This window comes from Chiloscyllium punctatum, chromosome 48 (assembly GCF_047496795.1).
Source record: "Chiloscyllium punctatum isolate Juve2018m chromosome 48, sChiPun1.3, whole genome shotgun sequence".
NCBI lineage: Eukaryota > Metazoa > Chordata > Chondrichthyes > Orectolobiformes > Hemiscylliidae > Chiloscyllium > Chiloscyllium punctatum.
This window is the reverse complement of record NC_092786.1, coordinates 22,387,627-22,411,032: the sequence shown is the minus strand read 5'-3', so window position 1 is coordinate 22,411,032 and position 23,406 is coordinate 22,387,627. Positions and strand designations below refer to the sequence as shown.

The window sequence follows — 23,406 nt, the reverse complement described above, 5'->3', positions numbered from 1 at the left end:
AAAGTTATTTTGGATAAAAGGTACTTGTGAAGATTAAGGTAAGATCAGTCTGTTATCATTGCAGACCGGTTACTTGCTTGAAATCCTCTTTCTGAAGTAAAGGGATTGTAAACTTGAAGTCAGAATTTAGCAGCTGCAAGTACATCATGGGAAGTTCTACAAGTTGAGCAGAACAAGATCTGGGAAAGAATTGTTTGTTTGTTTTGTTTCCATGACACTGCAGGTTGTGGTACTTGATAGCCCGGTTTAGTACAACAGTCCTTTCGCTAGATTGCCTTTCTCCATTCCTTTAAGATGATATTTCTTAGCATTCTTCTTGATATTCTGATTAAAATGTTGTCCCACAGTCTGCTATATCTAACCTTAACTTATCCCAGAACCTGTTGTATTATGTTTCTATGTTAGATAACAAAAACTCACCTACCACTTTCCAGTTATGATGATTAATACTTAACTGTTTCAGCCGTTAATTGAGATGGTTCTCATTGTCAGGTGAGTTCAAATAAGCTATCCACACCTCCAGGGGAATCATTGTCAGGGAGTTTCTGTTTAGCCTTGGAAATGTTCAATGAGTTTCAAAATAATCTCTTACGATTTCTGCCTGAGATAAATACAGTCTCGTTCCAAGACTGGTTCAATCCGCAAAGTTGTCATGTGAATTCTGGGAGCCATTCTGTGTTTCTTTTTAAGACATATCAATCTCTTTCACAATATATCTAATATTATAACTACAGTGTCATAGCACCCATATACTGACAGAGAAAACTATAAGTAGATGAGTGAAGTTGTTTATTGACACTCTAGCCTTGACTTACCTTGGCCACTCTTGTGAGGTCATCAAATCTCTTGGCCTTATTTTGAGATGATTGAAATTTCAATAACTGCCTCTGATACCTTCTGACAAAGACAACTTGCCTGCCATGGGGTATATTGTTACCTTCATAAACATATCAGAAATCTTGGGTCCTCTCAGTTGCTCAGGTGTCTGAGCCTTTGCTTCTTCAGCTCAATCAGTACCTACTCACCCAAGTCAAACAGTTTCAGAATCCAGTTACAGTTGAGAACTTTATCCCCAAGATCAAAGCTGGTGTTCCAGTGCAGTTTTGAGGGAATGCTGAATGGTAGAAGACGTCATCTTTCAGATGAGTTTTTCCTAGCAGAGCGCTTTAGGGAACATCTCCGAGACACCCGCACCAATCAACCAAACCGCCCCGTGGCCCAACATTTCAACTCCCTCTCCCACTCTGCCGAGGACATGGAGGTCCTGGGCCTCCTTCACCGCCGCTCCCTCACCACCAGACGCCTGGAGGAAGAACGCCTCATCTTCCGCCTCGGAACACTTCAACCCCAGGGCATCAATGTGGACTTCAATAGCTTCCTCATTTCCCCTTCCCCCACCTCATCCTAGTTTCAAACTTCCAGCTCACTTACTGTCTCCTTGACTTGTCCGACCTGCCTATCTTCTTTTCCACCTATCCACTCCACCCTCTTCTCTTTGACCTATCACCTTCATCTCCTCCCCCACTCACCCATTGTACTCTATGCTACTCTCTCCCCGCCCCCACCCTCCTCTAGCTTATCTCTCCATGCTGCAGGCTCACTGCCTTTATTCCTGATGAAGGGCTTTTGTCCGAAACGTTGATTTCGCTGCTCGTTGGATGCTGCCTGAACTGCTGTGCTCTTCCAGCACCACTAATCCAGTATTTGATTTTCAGCATCTGCAGTCATTGTTTTTACCAGGCTTCTGTGTACCCTTTCAAGTGGATAGAAACCAGTGCATTGCATGATTTTGAAGAACATTGGAGGTGTTCTCCCTGCTGTCTCCCTATTTATCTCTTAATCAACATCAACGTGTTTTTAATTGACTGAAATGTGCTTGGGAAAGTCATGAATACTAGATAAATGCAAGGCTTTTGTCTTCCACATTCTTGTTGAGTGGTGACGGTATTCCTTAACTGGCTTTACAGCCATGTGAAGGTAGCACCATAATTTTATAATCCATTCCCATCCCCAGCCCCCATTCTGGACACAACAGTAAATTAACACAGTGGGCTTCTCTTCCAAAATTGCTTTGAATGGTTAATGAAGATCTGGGAGGGTTTAACAGCATTTCAAATGGGTATTTAATAGAACCTATCATAAACTCACCGAAAGCACAGACATTCAAGCATGGCGTTCAAAGTTGTGCATTGTAATTCAAAAAGAGTGAAGTTTTATGCATGCACCCAAAAATGTAATTAAAAATATTATTTTTATATATCTTATAGGATGTTATTAAAGACTTCATTGCAAAGAAAGAACGTGGGGAGCTTTTGATACAAAAGATGGGATCTTACAGAGAAGCTCTACTGGAAAAGGTGAATGATCTATTTCAAACGTTGAGATTTATTTTCCCCACAAGGCAACCATTTTTTATCAGTTATTGACCATAGTTTCAATAGGATTGTCTCATGGTGCCTGTGTCAAATGAAACATAAACCATCTACATTATACTTTGTAATGTCACAGTTTGGTATGATTTAGTATTACTCAATAAGGAATGATGCTACTTAATCTATTTAGTTTTGTGGGTATTAATATGGGCAGTTCTCTGTCAGCTGACCATTTGGTGGCATAGGTTTGCAGGGTTAGGATCAATGGCTGCATTTTTAAAATCATTTCATATATCTCCAATAATCTTGAGCATGATTGTGCCTTTTTTGAAATTTTGGTTTCCTACCAACATGTTAGCTTCTTCTCCTAGCAGATAGAGAATTAACTGAGGAAAGCAAACTTCACTGGGGTAAGAATGAATCTGAGCCAGATAAATTGGAATCAAAGATTGGCAGGAAAAGTGGTAACCAAACAATGGGCTATTTTCAAAGAAGAGATACAGTTCAAGCATAGTCAAGGTCTATTCCTACAAAAGCCAAAAGTAGGGCAAACAAATCCAAAGCTCTGTAGATGACGAAAATTGTTAAAGTGAAGAAAAAAAAATGTACTTATGATAGATGTCAGGTGGGCACTACAACCAGGCTGAATACTGATAGACAGTGTACAATTATGGGTGCCATACTATAGAAAAGATGTGGAACAAAAATAGAAATTTCTGGAAAAGCTCAGCAGGTCTGGCAGCATCTGTGGAGAGAAGTCAGCGTTAACATTTCAGATCGAGTGATACTTCCCAGAATTCAGACTGAGGATGGGTCACTTGACCTGAAATGTTAACTCCGACTTCTCCCACAGATACTGCCAGACCTGCTGAGCTTTTCCAGCAATTTCTATTTTTGTCTGATTTACGGCATCCGCACTTCTTTAGGTTTAATATAGAAAAGATGTGAATGTATTGGAGAGAGTGCAGAAGCGATTTACAGTAATGGTTCCAGAATTGAGGCTATATTGAACAGGTTGGGACTGTTTTCCTTGGAGTCAAGAAGTTTTAGAGGAAATTTGATAGAGGTCTTCAATTCATGACCGGGCTTGACAGAGTAGTTAAGGAGAAGTTGTTCCCAATCATAGAAGAAAAAAGATGAAAGGGCATAGCTTGAAAGTGATGTGCAAATGAAGCAAGGGTGATGTGAGAAAAATCTTTTTCATGCAGTGGGTAATTAGGGTATTCGCTGCCTGGAAATTTGGTGGAGGTTTAATTGAGGCATTCAAGAGGACATTGGATGGTTATTTGGATGGAAATGAGGTGCAGGGATATAGGAAAAATGCAGGTAATTAGAACTGGTGCAAGCATAGTGAGTCAAATGGGCTCCTTCTGCACTGTAACAATTCTGTGATTCTGTGATAGACAGTTCAGATGGAAAGTAAACAAAAAAAGCAAATTAGAAAAGGAAAAGAGACCAGTAGCTAACATGAAAGGGATTCCCAGAGTCTTCTGTAAGTATATAAATAGCCAAAAGGTGTATATAGTGAAGTAGTGGGACATAGCTGATATATTAATAGTTAGGTTGGGTGTCAGTCAAGTGGGCTGCTTTGTCCTGGAAGATGTTGAGATTCTTGAGTGTTGTTGGGGCTGCACTCAGTTAAATGAGTGGAGACTACTCCATCATCTTCCTGATTTTTACCTCATGGTTGGTGGAAAGGAGTTTAGGAGGTGTATTACTCATGGCCAAATACTCCACCTCGAACGTGCACTTATAGCTCCAGTGTTTATATGATTGGTTCAGTTTGGTTTTTGATTACTGGTAACTCTAGGATGTTGCAAGTGGGCATTCAGCAATTGTAACATCATTGAGTGTCAAAGGCAATAGTTAGAGTCTCTCTTGTTGGAAATAGTCATTGCCTGGCACTTGTGTACTGTTATTGCCACTTATTACCTTAAGTCTGAATGTTGTCTAGGTCTTCTGTATGTGGACAGGGACTGCATTAATATTTAGGAGTCGCAACTGATGCTGAACATTGTGCAATCATGAACAACCTCACTTCTAACCTTATTATTGGAGGGAAGGTCATTGATGAAACAGTTAAAGGTTTGGGCCTAGAACTCTACCTTGAGGAATTCCTGCAGTGTTGCCTTATGACTGAGATGACTGACCTCCTATACCCGCAAGCACTTTTCTTTGTTATGGGTATGACTACAGATAACTGAGGTTTTCCCGATGATTCGGATTGACACCAGTTTTGCTCGGATTCCTTGATGCGATACTAGGTTAAGTTAAATGCTGCCTAGGTGTCAAGGGCAGTCACCTTTGCTTCTCATCTTGAGTTCACTTCTTCTGATCATGGTTGGATTAGGGTGCATTGAGGTCAGTAACTGAAAGGACTTGGCAGAAGCAAGACCGAGTGTCAGCGAGCAGGTTAATGTGGCGTATGTGTCACTTGATAGTACAGTCAACAACACCTTTCAGGACTTTGCTCAAGACCGAGTGTAGACTGATAGAATGATAATTGGCCAGGTTTGATTTGTCCTGTTTTACTAGGCAAGACATACCTGGGTAATTTTCCACATTGTCGGGTTGATGGCAATGTTATAGTTGTATTGGAACAGCTGGCCAGAGGCACAGCAATTTCTAAAGCATATGTATTCACTGTGGCTAGAATGTTGTCAGAACCCATAGCATTTGCAGTTTCCAGTGCGTTCAGTCATTTCTTCCTGACACTTTGAGTGAATTTAATTGGCTAAAGGCTGGCAGTCTATGAAACTGGGGGCTCTTTTAAAGTCATTTCAGATGTTTCCGAAGTACTCAGAATAACTTTGGTTATGAATTTTACTTCTTCCTATTGTTCAAAAGCAGCTGTAAGCAGGAAAATTAATTATCCTAAAGCTTTCATTACTTAATATTGAGATCAACAATTTATGTCTTAAATCTAGGCTATGGGCCAAGCATTGGGAAATGATTAGAATACTTTGGTGGTTGTTTTTGACTGGTGGAGACTTGATGGGTCAAAGGACTTTTTTCTGTGCTGTAGACCCCTATGACTCTATCTTTTGGAATCTCTGAGTTTTAAACAGATAACATCTTACATCTGGATCTGACATGGCTTTTTTAAGTTCTTTATTTTGTAAGGCAATAGAGAAGGAATGAGAAATTGGAATACAGGCCACATCATAAAGGATGAGATGTTTGCTATAATCCTTCATAGATAAGACAGTATGCAAATAAGTGACCATTAAGGTGTTTATATCAATGAGGTCTGGATCAGCTCCTCAATGACCCAAAGTTTAAAGCAGTATGAGCCACTAAACTACACAGTCCAGACAGCTCTCAGCTCAAATAGTGTTCTGTAACTATACAACGTATTTCAGATGTCTTTGGGGAAACTATCATTGATTGTCATTGTTATGAAGTTGAAGATGTATACTGTACCTTTAAGAGAGAGAGAATGCTGTTCTGCACCGGGAGCTTACAAGAGCAATCTTAGAATGTACTGGAATACCGAAAATATGTAACATTTGACTGTGAAATAGTCACCTGAGTTGGTTACTGTTTTGACAACAATGCAAATTTATCTAATCAGTTTACATTATGCCCCAGGATATTAAAACCCAATAGAGTTTGAGTTTAATGCTTTGCCAACATCGAACCAATGAGATGATCCAATGTTGAGGATATAAAAAAGGCAGGCATTTTGAAAGTCAGACAGAGCAACTTCCATTGAGTGGGAGGGAGAGTGGGAGGGAGAGTGGGAGGGAGAGCTAAGACATTGAAACACTCTTGATCAAAGGTACCTTTTCATATGAAACATCTTCACAGCAAAAACAAAGCAGACGACCCAGGGAGATCTTCAGCTGAAGGAAGAAAGACACCGAAGACTACAGCTGCTGTATGGTTTTGAAATTAAGTTGATGTAGTTTTAATAAGTGTTTTATTGAAATGGTATAATATTATAGCGTTGGAGGCAGGTAATAAGCAATTAAGAGAGTTGTAAATAATTGTTGTTTAATGTTCACTTTTAGATTTAAAGAATAAATGGTATTATTTTCTTTAAATAGTGAAATTTGGGAGTTCTCTGTCACTCAAATTTTAACAGATTACGAAGTGAAGTGAGCTTTTCTGGGTGTTTGGTTTACTTAACAGAGGGATTCACCACCGTGTCATAACATCATTAAACTCACCTGGTTCACTTTAGGTGAGGAAAATTACTGTCTTAAACCTGTCTTGCCTACATCTGGCTCCTGAGCCACAATGTGTTTGATTCTTAATTGGCCTCTGAAGTGGCCTAGCTTTCCATTCAGTACAAAGGCTATTCGAGATGGGCAACAAGTGCTGGTCTTGCGAGAAACACCCACATCCCATGAAACAATAACACACATGCTATCTTTGGGCTTTCTCTTGCTGGGGATACATTGCCTCTGCCTTTCTCGTCTGATAAGATGCAGGAGTAGGTGAGAAATCTAATCTTTCACATAATGGAAACAAGATGGGACAGAGAGGGGGGACTTATCTACTTGCCTCCTGTCCTGTTCCAACCAACTGCAAATTTAACTCAGAAACTGAGACATGTGAGAATGTGATGAAGCATTGAATGTGAGGTATTAATTGTGGTTGATATCAATTATTGAGAGATGAGTGTAATTGTGTGGTTGACAGGATATGGCACACAATAACATTCATCAACTTTAGCGACTTGAGTGAGGCTACCTGTACCCATTGGTTTCTCAGCGTTTCTGTGGAATGTGTTCTGGCCTATCTTTCATGAAGAAAAGCTGGTCTCCTTCTAAGGACCTTATGCACTAGCCCTCCAGCAGGGCATTTGCGAACCTTGAGCATGTTGTTGCCTTGCTGTTTATATGTTGCCTGCATTACTTTAAAAAGGCATGGTACTTGCAATGTAAATTTTGATTTATCTCCCGTCGTCTTTTGAATAAGGTATTAAACTGAGATCTTGTCTACTTAATCCCTTAATTAAATAGATGTAAAAAATTGTAAAGTAAAACCTGGGAGTTGCCTGGCTAACTTTTATTCCCAAATTAATATTAGGAAAAAAAACTAGCTTTTTAACTCATTTCTCTTTGTGTCACATTTCTGTGTGAAATTTAACTGCTAAAACTGCCTATATTACAACGGTGACTGTGTTTCAAAATGAATCAATTGGATGTGAAGCACTTTGGATTATACTGAGTACCTTAGGAATCTCTGCTGGCGGCAGGATGTAGAACATGGCACGAATGAGTGTACTGTTTGCACTATGCTAAGGTCATTCTTTGGGAAGTCTGCCTGCAAAAAAGAAGTCCAGATCTGCACAACTCTGAACTCTGTCAACCTTCAACCGGTCTGCCTCGGCATCCCAGCCAAGAAACTGTGGCAGCCAGTCTTCAAAAAAGCTTGCTAGCTGCTCACCTTCCACTCCCTCCGATAGCCCAATGACATGGATATTTTTCCTCCTACCTCGATTTTCCAGATCAACGACCTGTTCAGTCAAGGTCTGGACCTGTTTCTTGAGTGCCTGGATCAGCCCCACCGAGGACTCGACCTTGGTCTCCGATGCCGTGATCCGCTGCTCGACCTCTTCAATTCACTTCCCAAGCCCTTCCAACTCCTTCTCATGCTTTTGTAGCATGGCCAAAATAGGCTCCAGCCGAGTGCGATTGTCTTCCATCAACTCCTTGAACATCCTACAGATCGCAACGAGTTCTTCAGCGACGTTCTGCTGCACAGGTACCTCTTTCTCGGCTGCCAAGGGAGCTGCAGCTGCATCTGCAGCCACAATCATGGGCCTGCCCAATGACTTCAGCGAGTGTCCTGTGTTTTGGGGCTTGGCTGGATCCTTTCCTTTCATCATCCTTGCGCACTCAGAAAGGATTTATAGTAGAACCTTGACTATCTGAACATCAACATCAACCATCCAAGTCCCTGATCATCTGAACAAGATCCCAAGGCTCTGCAAAAACAGCACCAGGCAACCCAGCATTTAGTTCTCAGTTAAACAGCATTATGGTTTGCATTGCCAGGTAATCAAGAGGAGAATTGCCAGATAATCAAGAAGGGGGGTAAAAATATCACTACTGCTGGGCTGGGGTGCAGAGCTCAGCAAGGCAGATCTACTCAGATCACCACCAACTTGGATCCCCCTGTAACCACTGTACTTATGTGGTGAATCCAGTTGAGTTTCTGGTCAATGGTAACCATAATAATGTAGATAGTGGGGGATTCAGTGGTCACACCATTGAATGTCAAGGGGCAGTGGTTAGGTATCTCTTATTGGTGATGGCCATAGGCTGGGATTTGTGTGGCATGAATGTTACTTGTCACTTGTCACCCCAAGCCCAGATATTATCCAGATTTGTTCCATTTGAACATAGATTGTTTCAGTATTTGAGGATTTGCGAATGGTGTTGAACATTGTGTAATCATCAATGACCATCCCACTTCTAAACTTATGATGGAGGGAAAGTCATTGATGAAGCAGCTGAAGATGTTAGGGCCTAGGATACTACCCTGAGGAACTCTTGCAGAGATGTCCTGGAGTTTAGGTGACTGACTTCCAACAACCTCGACCATCTTTGTATGTGCTAAGTGTGACTCCAACCAGTGGAGAGTTTGCCCTTGATACTCATTGATTCTAGTTTTGCTATGGCTCCTTGCAGAGGAATGCACTCTTGATGTCAAGGGCTGTTACTGACATCTCATCTCTGGTATTAAACTCTTTTATCCATGTTTGAACCAAGGCTGAAATGAGGCAGGTGCTGCTTGATAGTACTATTGATGATACTTTCCTTCACGTTACTGATGAGCGAGAGAAAATGGATAGGGCAGTGATTGGCCGGGTTGGATTCGTCCTGCTTTTTGGTCTTGGGCAAGTTTCCACATTGTTGGGTAGAAGCCAGTGTACTGGAAGAACTTGGCTAGGAGAGTGGCAAATTCTGGAGCACAAGACTTCAGTAGTATTAAGTTATATCATGGAAGACCGATTTACTTATTATGTTTCTTTGTGGGATAATTTTCTGCTTTATATAGTTTAAAAGTAATATATGCTATAGTTAAATTAGCCAATAAGTGGCTGATAATTATATGATTAAATAAATTTGCTACAATCACTATCAATAATCCTTCACAATGGATAATGTCATCCATCCATAGCATTGCTGTACCTATTGTGGCATTACTTGCTAAATTACCACTGCAATCAAATAATTAAAGGATTCAAAGTGAATAAAGTGACCCATGAAATTTATAAGGTGATAAAAAGCTGAATTTCTACAATTCGTAGCATCATGTGACACATAACCATTACTTTAAATTTGCCCTAAATTAGACAGCATTGCTTAAAATGTAACAAATTGTTTTCTTCCAATTTATTTAGACTGAGCTTGCCAAAAGCACTGATGGACACATTCATTTTGGTGATGCTGTGTTACTTATTAATCCTGGTACTGAAACCAAACATGCAGCCAACATCCATCCACTTCGCCGTCCCTTGGCATTGAATATGAATGTTGACCAAAGCAGATTCCTGACAAGTACAAAGGTCGACTCACCGTGTGAAGTGAGTGCCAGCTTGGACTTAAGCCCCACTATTAGAAGTACTTTTGTTGTTACAAGGTAAAGAGACTGGCTTTTACTTTGGTTTAACAGTGTTTCTCCTGAATTAATGTCAGATCCTATTTTTTGGTATTAACAATTGTTATTTTATTAGCAGTCATTCTTTTCTCATTCATTTATTTAATTTAAGAAATACAGGATTCAGTCAATATTAATTTTTCCGCTAGGCAAACCAATCAAATCAAATGCATTTTACCCAGTTTTTTTATAAGCTTTAGAAGGCACGTGGACTCTCTCTCTGAATGGGGAGTAGATTTTTGACTATCACACAGATTATAATGGTTCAAGAAGTAGCTCACCAACCTTTCAAGGGCAATTAGGCAATAAGTGCTTGTCTACATGCCCTGAATCTATATTAAAAAGACTTCCATTGACAGATAGAGAGACTTTGTGTAGCTTCTGTATCATCTCCATAACAGAATGTTAGTTGGAAGAGTGTAACATGACATAATGGAATCTGAGAGTGCAGGTATTTTGTAAAAGTGTTAGTTACCTCTTCATTGGTTTGCTTTCCTGCTGAGGACATTGGCACTGGAGTGATCAAAATCTTAGATGCACCAGAGGTACTGCAGAGCTTTAGATGACCCAAGTTCACAGGTGATAGTTTATGTAGCACCAGTCAGAAGTGTGCTGGAATGCACAGTAGCACTATAATATAATTGGCTTTTTAAAATACTTTGCACAATATCTACATTTTGCACACTCATGCTAATCATTTCTTTTGTTAGTATTGATGGCAGTTGTGTTGGTGATCCTCTCCGATACGGACAGAGCTTTGCCCTCAGAACATTGGAAGGGATTGCAGGGCAGGTAGATATAATTCATGATTTGTAGTAGATTTATGATCAGCTTTCAAATATAATTGCAATGTTTTAACAACTTGTTAAAAACTTGTATGCCTGTATGAATTAACAGAATCCAATATTGACTGTTGTTTTAGTATTTATTCCCATCATCATTGGCCTCAGGTTGAAACATGATTTTCTTTTACAGCTGTACCTGACGAGTGATATCAAATTATTTGTGAAGTTTGCCAAAAAATCCCGGATGCAGCTCGTGAATTTGGTAGACGAACTCTCATTCTTAAGTTGTTGGCAGGTCTTATATTTGGATCCACAGTTGCGCCTTGAATATGATGGATATCCAGTACAAGTAGGGACATTTTAAAATTACACTTATGAAGGATTGTTCTTTAATCTTTATAGTTTTGTCTGACATTGTTAACAGTAAATATTTGCTATGATTTACATTTGCTTTTTAGGATTCTCCAATAGGATATTTTATAAAGTTCTCTGATAATAATTAACAGATTATCAAAGGCCTAACGATCTTCAACTGTTTCATGAGTGATTTTCCCTCTCTTACAAGGTCAGCAATGCTGATCTTTGCTGATGATTTGAAATGGCCAGTACCATTCCTAGTTTTGCAAATAGTGAAGCAATTCAGGACCAACTGCAACAGGATCTGGATAATATTCAACCTTGGGGCTGATCATTGGCACGTAATATTCGCACCAAACAAGTGCCAGATAATCATTTTATCCAATATAAGAGAATCACTTTATCTGAATGGTGCCAGTCAATGTGAAGTCCAACAGAAAGTGAACTGGAACCGGCAAAAAAAATATTGTGGCAACAAGAGCAGTTCTGAGGTTGGGAATTCTATGGTGAGTAACTCACCTCCTGTCTCCTGAAAACTTGTCCACCATCTACAAAACATTAGGCACAAGTGTAATGGATCCACTTTCCTGGATGTTCCAAAACATTGATGATGTTCAGCATCATCTAGGACGAAGCAACCATGACACTCTATCCAACACCTTCTGCCTCACTGATTCACAGTAGATGCAGTGTGTTCCATCTTCAAGAAGCACAGCAACAACTCAAAAGGTTGCACCTTTGACAGCATCTTCTAAACTCGTGACCTCTATCACTTGGAAGGACAAAGACCACTCCAAATTCCATTCCAAACCACACAGCGTCCCTACTTAGAATTATTTCACAATTTCTTCACCATCACTGGACCAGAAATTTGGGATTCCCTCCCTAACTGCAAGGTGTCCCTTTCTTTAAATTTTTCATGGGTCGTGGGTATCAGTGAAAAGGCCAGTTTATTACCCATTGCTTATTTCCTTTGAACTGACTGGATTTGTTGTTGGGCCTTTCTTTGCTAGCTAAGAATCAACCACATTGCTGTGGGTCTAAAGTCACATGTAGGCCAGACCAGGTGAGGAATGCAGATTTCTTTCCCTAAAAGCACACCATTGAGGCAGAAAAACAATTGATGAAATTTATATGTTCACCATACTTCAACCAGCTTTCAATTCCACTTTTTAAATTAATTGAATTTAAATTCCACTGTCAGCCACAAAGGGATTTGTATCCATTAGCCTGATTTCCTGGATTACATGTCTAGTCACATTATCATTATGCCATCATCTCACCTACACCCATTCGACATTCACCAAGGTAATGGCTACATTTTTACATTACTTTACCATCCCATCCTCCAGTTTGCTCAAAACTCTATCTTTCCAGTCTTGAATGTACGAAATGACTCAGCATCCTGAGCTACCTGAGGTAGAATTTGAAAGATCACAACATTTTGAAAGAGGAAATTTCTCATCTGCTCAGTCCTACTGGCTAAGCCCTTATTCTGAGACTATCACCCCTAGTTCTAGACTCCTTTGAAGGAAAGCATCTACCGTTGAAGAACTTGATATGTTTTAATGAGGTAATTCTTATTTTTCTACACTTCAGAGAAAATAGGCCCATTCCATTTCTCCTTGTAGGATAGTTCTTTCATCCCAAGATTCAATTTTCTGAACATTTGTTGCATCCCATTCAAGACAAGCATATCTTTTGTGAAGTGTGGAGCAAAAAGCATACCAAGTAATTCGAGTGCAGTCTCACGAAACAATTGACTCCTAACTGCTTGTTAAACCTACACTTCAACTTTGTGACTTTGTGCACAGAAATCCCTCTGAATACCAACTGGTCTGTCATGTTTTTTTAAAAATTAATTTTCCATGTCCCAGCCTAAAGTGCACAACTTCATAATTCCTCGCATTATATTGCAGATGCCTTCTTATTTAATCAGTCTATATCCTTTTGTATCTTCCTCAAAGCTTACTTTCCTTTCTAGCTTTATGTTGCCAGCAAACTTGAACATATTACGACGTTTGGTCCCCTCAAATTAGTCATTGGTTATAGACCAATTGGGTTGTCCAATTTTTTTCACATGGTGGAGGGTGCTCATTTCAATTTTTCTCCCACATGGGGGACTGGGTGAAAATTCCAGAAAGATAAGATTTGTCACAACAATAGACATGAATATCAGGGTGGGGGGTTGTGGTGTGGAGGTGGGGGAGAGGGGGCACAATTCCAAAACAATATATTGATAATTAAAATGAGTACAGTAGTCCCCCGTACCCACAGGGGATATGTTCCAAGACCTTTTGCAGAAACCTGAAACCGCAGATAGGAGTGAGCCCATTCATTTAAATTGAAAATTTACCTTCCCGGCAGCCCCCGGTCCCTGGTTCTGGGAGGCTCCCTACAACATGTTTGGTCCGCGATAAACCGCAGGTAACTGAAATTGCGGAAAACATCCCCGTGGATGTGGGGGTCGCCTTGTAATTAACAAAAATTACCTTTAAATATGCCAAACAGCTGAGTTTATTAATGTAAGCTTTTTCAACCCATTTTGGTTAAGGTGCAGATAGAGAAAGAAGTGATCTAGAATCATTGAGTAATACAGCATGGAACAGACCCTTTAGTTCAATTTGTCCATGTTGACCAAGTATCCTAAACTGATCTAGTCCCATTTGCCAGCATTATACCCATATTCCTGTAAACCCCTCCTATTCATGTACCCATTCAGATGTTTGATTAGATTAGATTACTTTCAGTGTGGAAACAGGCCCTTCAGCCCAACAAGCCCACACCGACCCTCTGAAGAGCAACCCCCACCCAGACCCATTCCCCTACATTTACCCCTTCACCTAACACTACGGGCAATTTAGCATGGCCAATTCACCTAACCTGCACATTTTTGGACAATGGGAGGAAACCGGAGCACCCAGAGGAAACCCACGCAGACACAGGGAGAATGTGCAAACTCCACACAGACAGTTGCCTGAGGCGGGAATTGAACCCGGGTCTCTGGTGCTGTGAGGCAGCAGTGCTAACTACTGTGCCACCGTGCTGCCCATGTCTTTTAAATTTTGTAATTGTACCAGCCTCCACCACCTCATCTGGTAGTTTGTTCCATATTTGCACCACCCTCTGCATGAAAACATTGCCCCTCAGGACGCTTTTAAATCTTTCCCTTTTCACGTTAAACTAATGTCTTCTAATTTTGGACTTCCCTAGCCTAGGAAAAAGACCTTAGCTATTCATGCTATCCATGCCCCTCATGATTTAATAAAACTCTGTAAGGTCACCTCTCAGTCTCTGATGGCCAAGGAGAAAAAAGCCCCAGCCTATTCAGCCTCTCCCTATATCTCAAAAACTCCAATCCTGGCAACATCTTTGTACATCATTTCTGAACACTTTCAGGTTTAACAACATCTTTCCTATGGCAGGGAGACCAGAATTGAACACAGTATTCTAAAAGTGCCCTAACCAATACCCTGTATTACAGCAACTTGACGTCGTACTTCTATACTCAATGCATTGACCAGTGAAGGCAAGGGTTCCAAATGCCGCCTTCACTATTCTGTCAAACTGGGACTCCACTTTCAAGGAACTATGCACCCGCACCCCTAGGTCCCTTTGCTCAGTAACATTCCCCAAGGTCCTACCATTAACTGTATAAGCCGTGTCCTGGTTTGCTTTACCAAAATGCAACACCTCACATTTATCTAAATCAAACTCCATTTGGTACTCCTCGGCTCATTAGCCCATCTGATCCCATTGTACCCTGAGATAATCTTCTTTACTGTCCACTAGATCACCACTTTTAGTGTCATCACAAACCTATTAAACATAAGATTAGATGGAGCAACAACTTGCAAAATCTTGAGTCACATTTACATTCATTTGGCATAATGGCCTCACAGATCACACAGGAACTATCGATAGACTGCCTATGATCTAGGTTCTAAACAGTTGAAGCACTGAGCCTTGTGGGACACTCTTAAGTAAAACCAGCCATTCCCAAGATAACCCATTTATTCATACCCTCGATTTTCTGCAATCTTTAAGTAACACTAATATATTGAGTAACAATTGTTAATGTTTTTATTGTCTGCTTCCCATGTCTCTACATATTTCCTTGCTTTACATTATTGTGTAATTAGAACGATCAGTACTACGCAAATGGATTCAGGGTTTTAGGTATGATTCAGCTGCTTTTCTGAGATGTTGCCTTGTGACGTTATCCGGGTAAAGATAGAGAGCTGAGCTCACTAATGGATCTATCATCAATCTAAGTTCAGTGTTCTTTACTGCGAATATTGTTATAAATAATATTTTAACATACTGTTTGAGAACAAATAAATTTTTGTTAACTATAGGAAAAAGCAAATTTACCCTTAAATAATGTGAAATAAGGAATGTCATGACAGGTAGAATTGTCATTGTCCCGAATACAGCAACAGTAGGTTTGAAGTCAGAAAGTTACTTTTTTTGAGTAAGAAAGTTTTGAAAAGGAAAATTGAAGCAACCATTGGTGCCTGATGTTTCTATCTTTCAGATTCTGCTGATTGAAAATTTATGACTGTTTTCTCAGCTATTTTCAAATATTAAAAAGCACACTGACAGTGAGCAACACTCAATATGTGTGCTTTTAATGTAAAGCATGGAGCTGAAGGGTTTCTTGAACATATCTACAGCTGCAGAGGTATTGTGGCATATTGAGTGTCAAAATCTAGACATTTGAAAGGCAGTCGCCTGTGGCTTGGCAGAGATCTTTCTCCATGAGTCAATGCAGAAGAAAGTTGTATTGAAAGAGGGTAGGCATCATGGGTGGTAGGAATACAATTAATTGATGGAAGTATTCACTCGTGACCAAGGTAGGGTAGAGCGATCATGGATGCTGGCAAAGCTAGGTGTGTGTGGTCCTGAATACTGATGAGTGCTTATAAGGAGGAAGAATAATCCCAGAAGAGTCATCTTAGACTTGAAATGCTAATTCTGTTTCTCTCTCCACAGATGCTGCCATACCTGCTGAGTTTCTACAGCACTTTCTATTTTTATTTGCTATATGAAAGTAAATTATTTAGTGGGGTTGGTTATGGTGTTGAATTCAGACAAATAATGGGAGCCATAGTAAGTTCTGTCTTGGATGCCAAAGGAAATGCAAATGAAGATGATGGGAACAACCACAAGTAAATTGAGCCAGGCTTGGCACCTTGGAATAGGCAGGCAGAGATGTTATCCTCAGCAGGTCTGGCAGCATCTATAAGGAGAGAAAAGAGCTGACGTTTCGAGTCTAACTGACCCTTTGTCAAAGCTCAATTTGCTTTTATTAAGAGATGTTATCCTCTCTGATCATGACCATGTTGTATTACCTTCCTTTGTACTCCTCAACTACTTCACAGCCTCCAGCATAGCCAACCAGACTGTATGTTACTACAAATGCAGGGCTTTGATAAGGTGTATACGGAAGCAGGTCATTTAGCCAATCAAGTCTACACTGGCCTTCTGAAGATCATCCCACCCAGACCCATACTCCCAACCCTAAAATCCTGCATTTCCAAAGGCTAATCCTCCTATCCTGAAAACAATGGCCAACTAAACATGGTCAATCCACCTCACCTGCACATCCTTGGACTGCGGGAGAAAGCTGGAGCACCCAGAGGAAACTCACACATAAGCTAGCTCTGTTTTGAAATTGTATTTTAGTTTAGAATAAAGTGAAGAAGTTACAAAGGTCATGTGACTTGTTCTGAATTCTGCTGATAGAAATCCAAGGAATTCGTTGATTACAGTTTTAAAGAGGGTGGGGGTGTGTGAAAAGACATGTGCAGCTTGTTATACTGGTGGGCAATGGCAGAAGCATCTCTTCTGACATTAGACACATATGAACAAGGACCAAGAGTATGCCACTCCATCGTTCTAACCTGCTCCATCCTTTAATAAGATCATGATTGATCTGATTTTAACCTCCAACTCAACATTCCTGCATGTTCCCAATAATCTTTCATCCTTTCGATAATCAGAGATCTATCCACCTCTGCCTTAAAAATATTCAAAGATTCTGCATCCACTGCATATGAGGAAGAGAATTCCAAAGACACTCAGTCCTCTGAGAGAAAAGATAATTCCTCATCTGTTTTAAATGGGCGACACCTTGTTTTTAAACAATGACCCCTAGTTCTAGATTCCACCACAAAAGGAAATATCCTTTCAATGACAATCTGGTCAAGTCCCCTCAGGATCTTGTATGCTTCAATAAAGTTATCTCTGACTTTTCTAAACTCCAGAGGATACAGGCTTACCTAGTCAGCCTCTTCTTATAACGCAGTCTGCTCATTTTGAATACTAGTCAAATAAATATTCTGAGAAATGCTTCCCATGCATTTTTCATCCTCCTGTAAGAATGGCGACCTGTAATGTTCACAGTACTCTAGGTGCTACCTCACTAATGCCATGTATAGCTGAAGCGTAACCTCTTAACCTTTATATTCAATTCCCTTCACAATAAAAAGTAACATTCCATTAGCTGATTAGTTGATGTAGCTGTCAGCTCACATTGTACAAAAATGCACTGGAACACCCAGATCCCCCTGTGCAGCTCAGAGTTCTGTTAACTCTCACCATTGAGATAATATGCTTATTTTTAGTATTTCTGCCAAAATAGACAATTTCACTTTCCTGCATTGTAATGTCAGCTCTTTGTCCAATCACATTATCTTATATCCCTTTGTAAGCTCCTTATGTCCTCTTCATAACTCACTTTCTTACCCGCCTCTGTGTCGTCGCAGTTAGACTTTTAGTCTACAAAGTTTAAGGAAAGTGTTAAGAATGTCAGGTTTTCCACATGGTTATACTTTAAACTGCTCATTTGTTTCCAAGATAGAATAGATTTGGGATCGAACAAAGAGGAATGATGTAGGCAGAGCAGTGGACGTGATCTGTATGAACTTCAGTAAGGCATTCGACAAGGTTCTGGATGATTGACTGGTTAGCAAGGTTAGATCACATGGAATACAGGGAGAACTAGCCATTTAGATACCGAACTGGCTCGAATGTAGGAGACCGAGTGTGGTGGTGGAGGGTTGCTTTTCAGACTGGAGGCCTGTGACCAGCGGTGTGCCACAAGGTTCGGTGCTGTGTACACTGCTTTTAATCATTTATATGAATAATTTTTATGTGATGTAGGAGGTACGGTTAGTAAGTTTGTAGATGGCATCAAAATTGGAGGTGTAGTGGACAGTGAGGATGGTTGCCTAGTGTGCCTCAGTGTACAGCGGGATCTTGATCAGATAGGCCAATGGGCAGAGGAGAAGGAGATAGAGTTTAATTTAGATAAATGTGAGGTGCTGCCTTTTGAAAATGCAATTCAGAGCAGGATTTATACACTTAATGGTAAGGTAGTGGAGAATGTTGCTGAACAAAGAGACCTTGGGATGCAGGCTCATAGTTCCTTGAAAATAGAGTCACAGGTAGATAGGATAGTGAAGAAGGCATTTAGTATGTTCTCCTTTATTGGTCAGAGTATTGAGTATTGGAGTTGGGAGGTCATGTTGTGTCTGTACAGCACATTGGTTAGGCCACTTTTGGAATATTGTGTGCAATTTTGGTCTCCCTCTTATAGGAAGGATATTGTGAAACTTGAAAGGGTTCAGAAAAGACTTCCAAGGATGTTGCCAGGGTTGGAGTGTTTGAACTACAGCGAGAGGCTGAATAGGCTGGGGCTGTTTTCCTTGAAGCATCAGAGGCTAAGGGGTGACTTTACAGAGGTTTAAAATCACGAGGGGCATGGATAAGGTAAATAGACAAGATCTTTTCCCTGGATTGGGGGACTCCAGAACTAGAAGGCATAGGGTTAGGGTGAGAGGGGGCAAGATATAAAAGGGACTTCAGAGGGAACGTTTTCACGCAGAGGGTCCTGTGTGTATGGAATGAGCTGCCAGAGGAAGTGGTGGGGGCTGGTACAATTACAACATTTAAAAGGCATCTGGATGGGTATATGAATAGGAAGGGTTTAGAGGAATATGGGTCAATTGTTGGCAAATGTGACTCAATTAATTTAGGATATATGGTGGGCAAAGGTGAGTTGGACTGAAGGGTCTGTTTCTGTGCTTTACAGCATTCTGACTTTGTGACTCTATCTAAAAAAAATCCCATGTTATCAAATAAATTAACTGCATTGACTCAGCTTCAAGATCTCAGTCTGTATTAACAATTATCTTTCTAAACTCATTATAATGAGCAATGCTCTCAGTCCCATAATATCTTCCCAATAGAATACAAGGGGAGCTGTCTTTCCTGGCTATTGGTCCATATTATACTGTACCTTAAACATATATATCATTTCTTATTTTGTATAGAATTAGGTTTCAGAGAAGTAAGCCATTCAACCCACCTTGCATGTCTAGACTACACATATTCCTCCTGTCACCTACTTTCTTTAATCCATTCGGTATATTGTTCTGTTCACTATTCCTGCACGTATTTATCTAGCTTCTATTTAAGTACATTTAGCACCATCTGTGCTTTGTAATACTGAGTTCCACATTCTAATCACTCCCAAGTTCCCTACTGGATTTACTCGTGACTAATTTATCATTTTGGGCTCCCACAGATGCAAACATCTTTTCTACCCCTACCCTATGAATACTCCCATTATTCTTAAAGATCCTGTTTGCTTATTGCCTCCTGCTTTTTTCCATGAAAAGAGCTGTGATCTGCTCAACATTTCCTGAGAGAGAGAATTTCTCCAGTTAGACATCATCGTTACAAGTCTTCTTTCCACTTCTTCGGGGCCTCCATATCATTTTTCTAATAAACAAACCAGACTGGTGCACAGCCCTCCAAGTGGGACTCGTTGTATTACTCAGGCTGAGAACTGGCAGAGCCTTGTCAGTCTGAATGGTTTCCTTCTACCATAAGAAATAATTTTGTTAGCATTCTGTTGTAAGATTCCAAGTGTGGTTCAACTGAGCCTCTCATTAATTTTATATAACCTTTCTGCTTTTCACCTCTATCCATCCAGAAGTAAACCTATAAACCAATTTGTTTGTTTTTGTTACAGTTTTATTAAGGTTATGATGTTATTATTTTTGATTTGCCAGGCAAATGTAAAAGTACTTATCAACCATGTTCGTACGAACCAGGCTTTAGCAGCTCTCCAGAAGTTCTCTTTCTGGTAAGTATTTCTTTACCAAAAGACCATCTGATGAATAATAAATAATTTGTGGGGTTTGCATTTTAACTTTATTTGTACTAAATGGCAGTGTCACTAACGAAACAGGAAAAGTAGCAAGCCATTTAGCTTCTCAAGGCTGTGTGGTATTCAATTAGATAATCAATGATCTACACGTTAACTCCATCTTACCCACTTTGATTTCATAACCTCCAACAATCATACAGAACGAAAATTTATCACTCTCGGCTTTGAGTTTGTTATAGTCCTCATAGAGACCAACAAACAAAAGAACTACATTTATCAAACAGTCCCTGAGAAAACCAAGATTTCATTTTTTTACATTTGATTTAAGAATCAAATTGAAATCAACATAAATTAAAAATTAGTAAACAGGAAAATTGCATTTAAGGTAAACTATAAATTACCCAATAAATAGCATGTATAACAGAGATAGTTTGCTCAGATTTAATAAATAGTCCTCTGAGCAGATATGATACCAGTTTCAGCCACCAATTCCTTCAAAGCTCTGAACTCCCTTAGTTGTAATTTTAGTTCCTTTTCTTTGAGAATATAGCTACTGATTCCCATCCCACAACAGCTCCAACCAATCTGAGTTCCTTGAGAAAAATGGCATACTTCTGTAGAACCTCCTCAATTCAGGTTCAAAATCCTGTAGTGGATCCATCATAATCACCTTTATTCAAACTGTCAATAACAGCCATATGTACTATATGCCTGGTTCTGGCCAATCAGCTCCTTTAATATAATGTGGTAACCTTATATTTCCCCTATTTACCCTGGTAGATCCATGTTCACCACTTCCTAGCTGTGCTATACCCTCTTGTACTTCAACATCACTTCGTCTCATGGGCCAGCATTAAGGACTCTGGGTTGATGGAGTTTAGAAGGAGAAGAGGGGATCTCATTGAGAGGCCTGGATAGAGTGGAGAAGATGAATTAATTAGTAAGAGAGACTAAGAGCTGAGGGCACAGACTCAAAATGAAGGAACGATCCTTCAGAACTGAGATGAGGAATTTCTTCAATCAGAGGGTGGTGAATCTGTGGAACTCATTGCCACAGAGGGCTGTGGAGGGCAAGTCATTGAGTGTATTTAAGACCAAGACAGATAGGTTCTAGTAAGGGAATCAAGGGTTACGGGAGAAGCCAGGAGAATATGGTTGAGATACATATCAGCTAGGATTGAATGGTAGAGCAACTCAAAGGGCTGAATGGCCTAATACTACTCCCACATCTTATGGTCTTATTAATTACCAAAGTTCTCAGAATAGAATCCCTACAGTGTGGAACCAGGTTCTTCGGCCCAACAAGTCCACCCTGACCCATTCCCCCCCTTCCCTACATTTACCCCTGACTACACATCTCTGAACAGTGTGGGTGATTTAACATGGCCAATTCACCTAACCTGCACATCTTTAGACTGTGGGAGGAAATTGGAGCACCCAGAGGAAACCCACGCAGACACTGAGAGAATATGCAAACTCCACGCAGACAATTGCCTGAGGTTGGAATCGAAACTGAGTCCCTGGCGCTGTGAGGTGGTAGTACTAACCACTGAGCCACCGTGCTGCCCCACTGTCACTGGAATGCCACTGGAAGCCTAAAACTCATATATGCCACCAATGTTAGAGTAAATCCTTCCTAATCTGCAGCACCTCCCAAAACCTGTGCTGACAATTGGCCTCACTTGTCTTATTGTAAAATTCTGTGCATTCTAAAGTAGCGACCAACAAGTGTAGAACTGAACAGAAAACAAGCAGACCCTTGACCTCCTGACCCTGTATGGAACAGCATCAGCCCTAAAACTGAATATCATCACAAAATATTCTGCTGAACTCTGTTCAGCAGCTTTTTCAGGAAAGTGTTCCATATTCCCACAACTTTTTATGTCAACATGCACTTCAAGATATCAATTTTGAATGATTTAGTTCTTCATTTCTGGATATTACACCTTTGTTCTTGACTCTCAAGTTAGTTTTGATCTAATAATGCTATCAACTCCTTTGATCATTTTAACTGCTTCAACCAAATCATCCTCTAATTCTTTATACTCAGAGGTTGTAGCCTAGCCTGTGAAACCTGCTGTTCTAAATTAAATGTTTTACTCCAGCATTTTCCAGATGAGTCTGTGCTGCACACCCTCCAAGGTCACTGTGTCCTTGTTAAAGCATGGTGCAGAACAGAACATTGTACTTCAGATGGAGTCAAACAAACTGTAATTTCACTTACACATTTACATGGGGTGGTACAGGGGCTCGGTGGTTAGCACTGCTGCCTCACAGCACCAAGAACCCAGGTTCGATTCCACCCTCAGGCCACTGCCTGTGTGGAGTTTGCATATTCTCCCCATGCCTTTGTGGATTTCCTCCAGGTACTTCAGTTTCCTCCCACAGTCCAAATATGTGCCTGTTAGGTGCGCTGGCCATGCTAAATTGCCAATATTGGGAGGGGGGGGATAATGTGCAGGCTATGTGGATTTACCATGGGAAATAGAAAGATAGGAGGGTAGGGGGATGTTTCTGGTTGGGATGCTCTTGGTGGGGGGGGGGGGGGTCGTATGGATTTGATGGGCCGAATGGCCTGCTTCCATGCTGAAGGGATTCTGTGATGTCATAGTCTCCTCAAGCTAAAGGCTACAATTTAATTAACCTTCTAAATAATTTTTTTATACATCTGTCCATGAAATTTTAATTTGTTTTTATCATGGATCATAAAATTTCTCTTTTTGTGCATAGTTCCTAATGTATTCTGAACATATATTCAAAGTATTCTGATCTGTCAGGATCAGAGGAGGATAATCTCACGTTTCTAAACTTTTGAGCTCCACCTGTTACTGTTTTTCTAACTCATTTAATGTCATAATTTCCCTTTACAACTTTCTGTGCCCAATTGCACAAATTACTGTAGCACCTAACTTGTTTTATCAGCAAACTTGTCTATACAGATCTCAAATTGTTTCATTGTGCTAAAAATCTGAAGCACCAATATAGGTCCATGGGCATACCACAGGTCACATCCTGCCAACTTGTATATCTAACTATTATCGTCACTTATAGAGTCATCATCATACAGTACAGAAACAGACCCTTTAGTCCAACT

At 40.3% G+C, this 23,406-nt stretch overlaps 1 protein-coding gene across 1 annotated transcript in view; it reads left to right on the top strand.

Moving 5' to 3' along the window:
* Nucleotides 1-23,406, top strand: part of cfap161 (cilia and flagella associated protein 161) — a 46,234-nt gene that overhangs the window by 16,912 nt on the left and 5,916 nt on the right. The window contains exons 2-6 of the mRNA XM_072564803.1: nucleotides 2,268-2,357; nucleotides 9,733-9,971; nucleotides 10,700-10,781; nucleotides 10,965-11,123; nucleotides 20,215-20,288. Coding sequence (XP_072420904.1) covers nucleotides 2,268-2,357; nucleotides 9,733-9,971; nucleotides 10,700-10,781; nucleotides 10,965-11,123; nucleotides 20,215-20,288 — 644 coding nt within the window. The remainder of the gene's footprint in view (nucleotides 1-2,267; nucleotides 2,358-9,732; nucleotides 9,972-10,699; nucleotides 10,782-10,964; nucleotides 11,124-20,214; nucleotides 20,289-23,406) is intronic.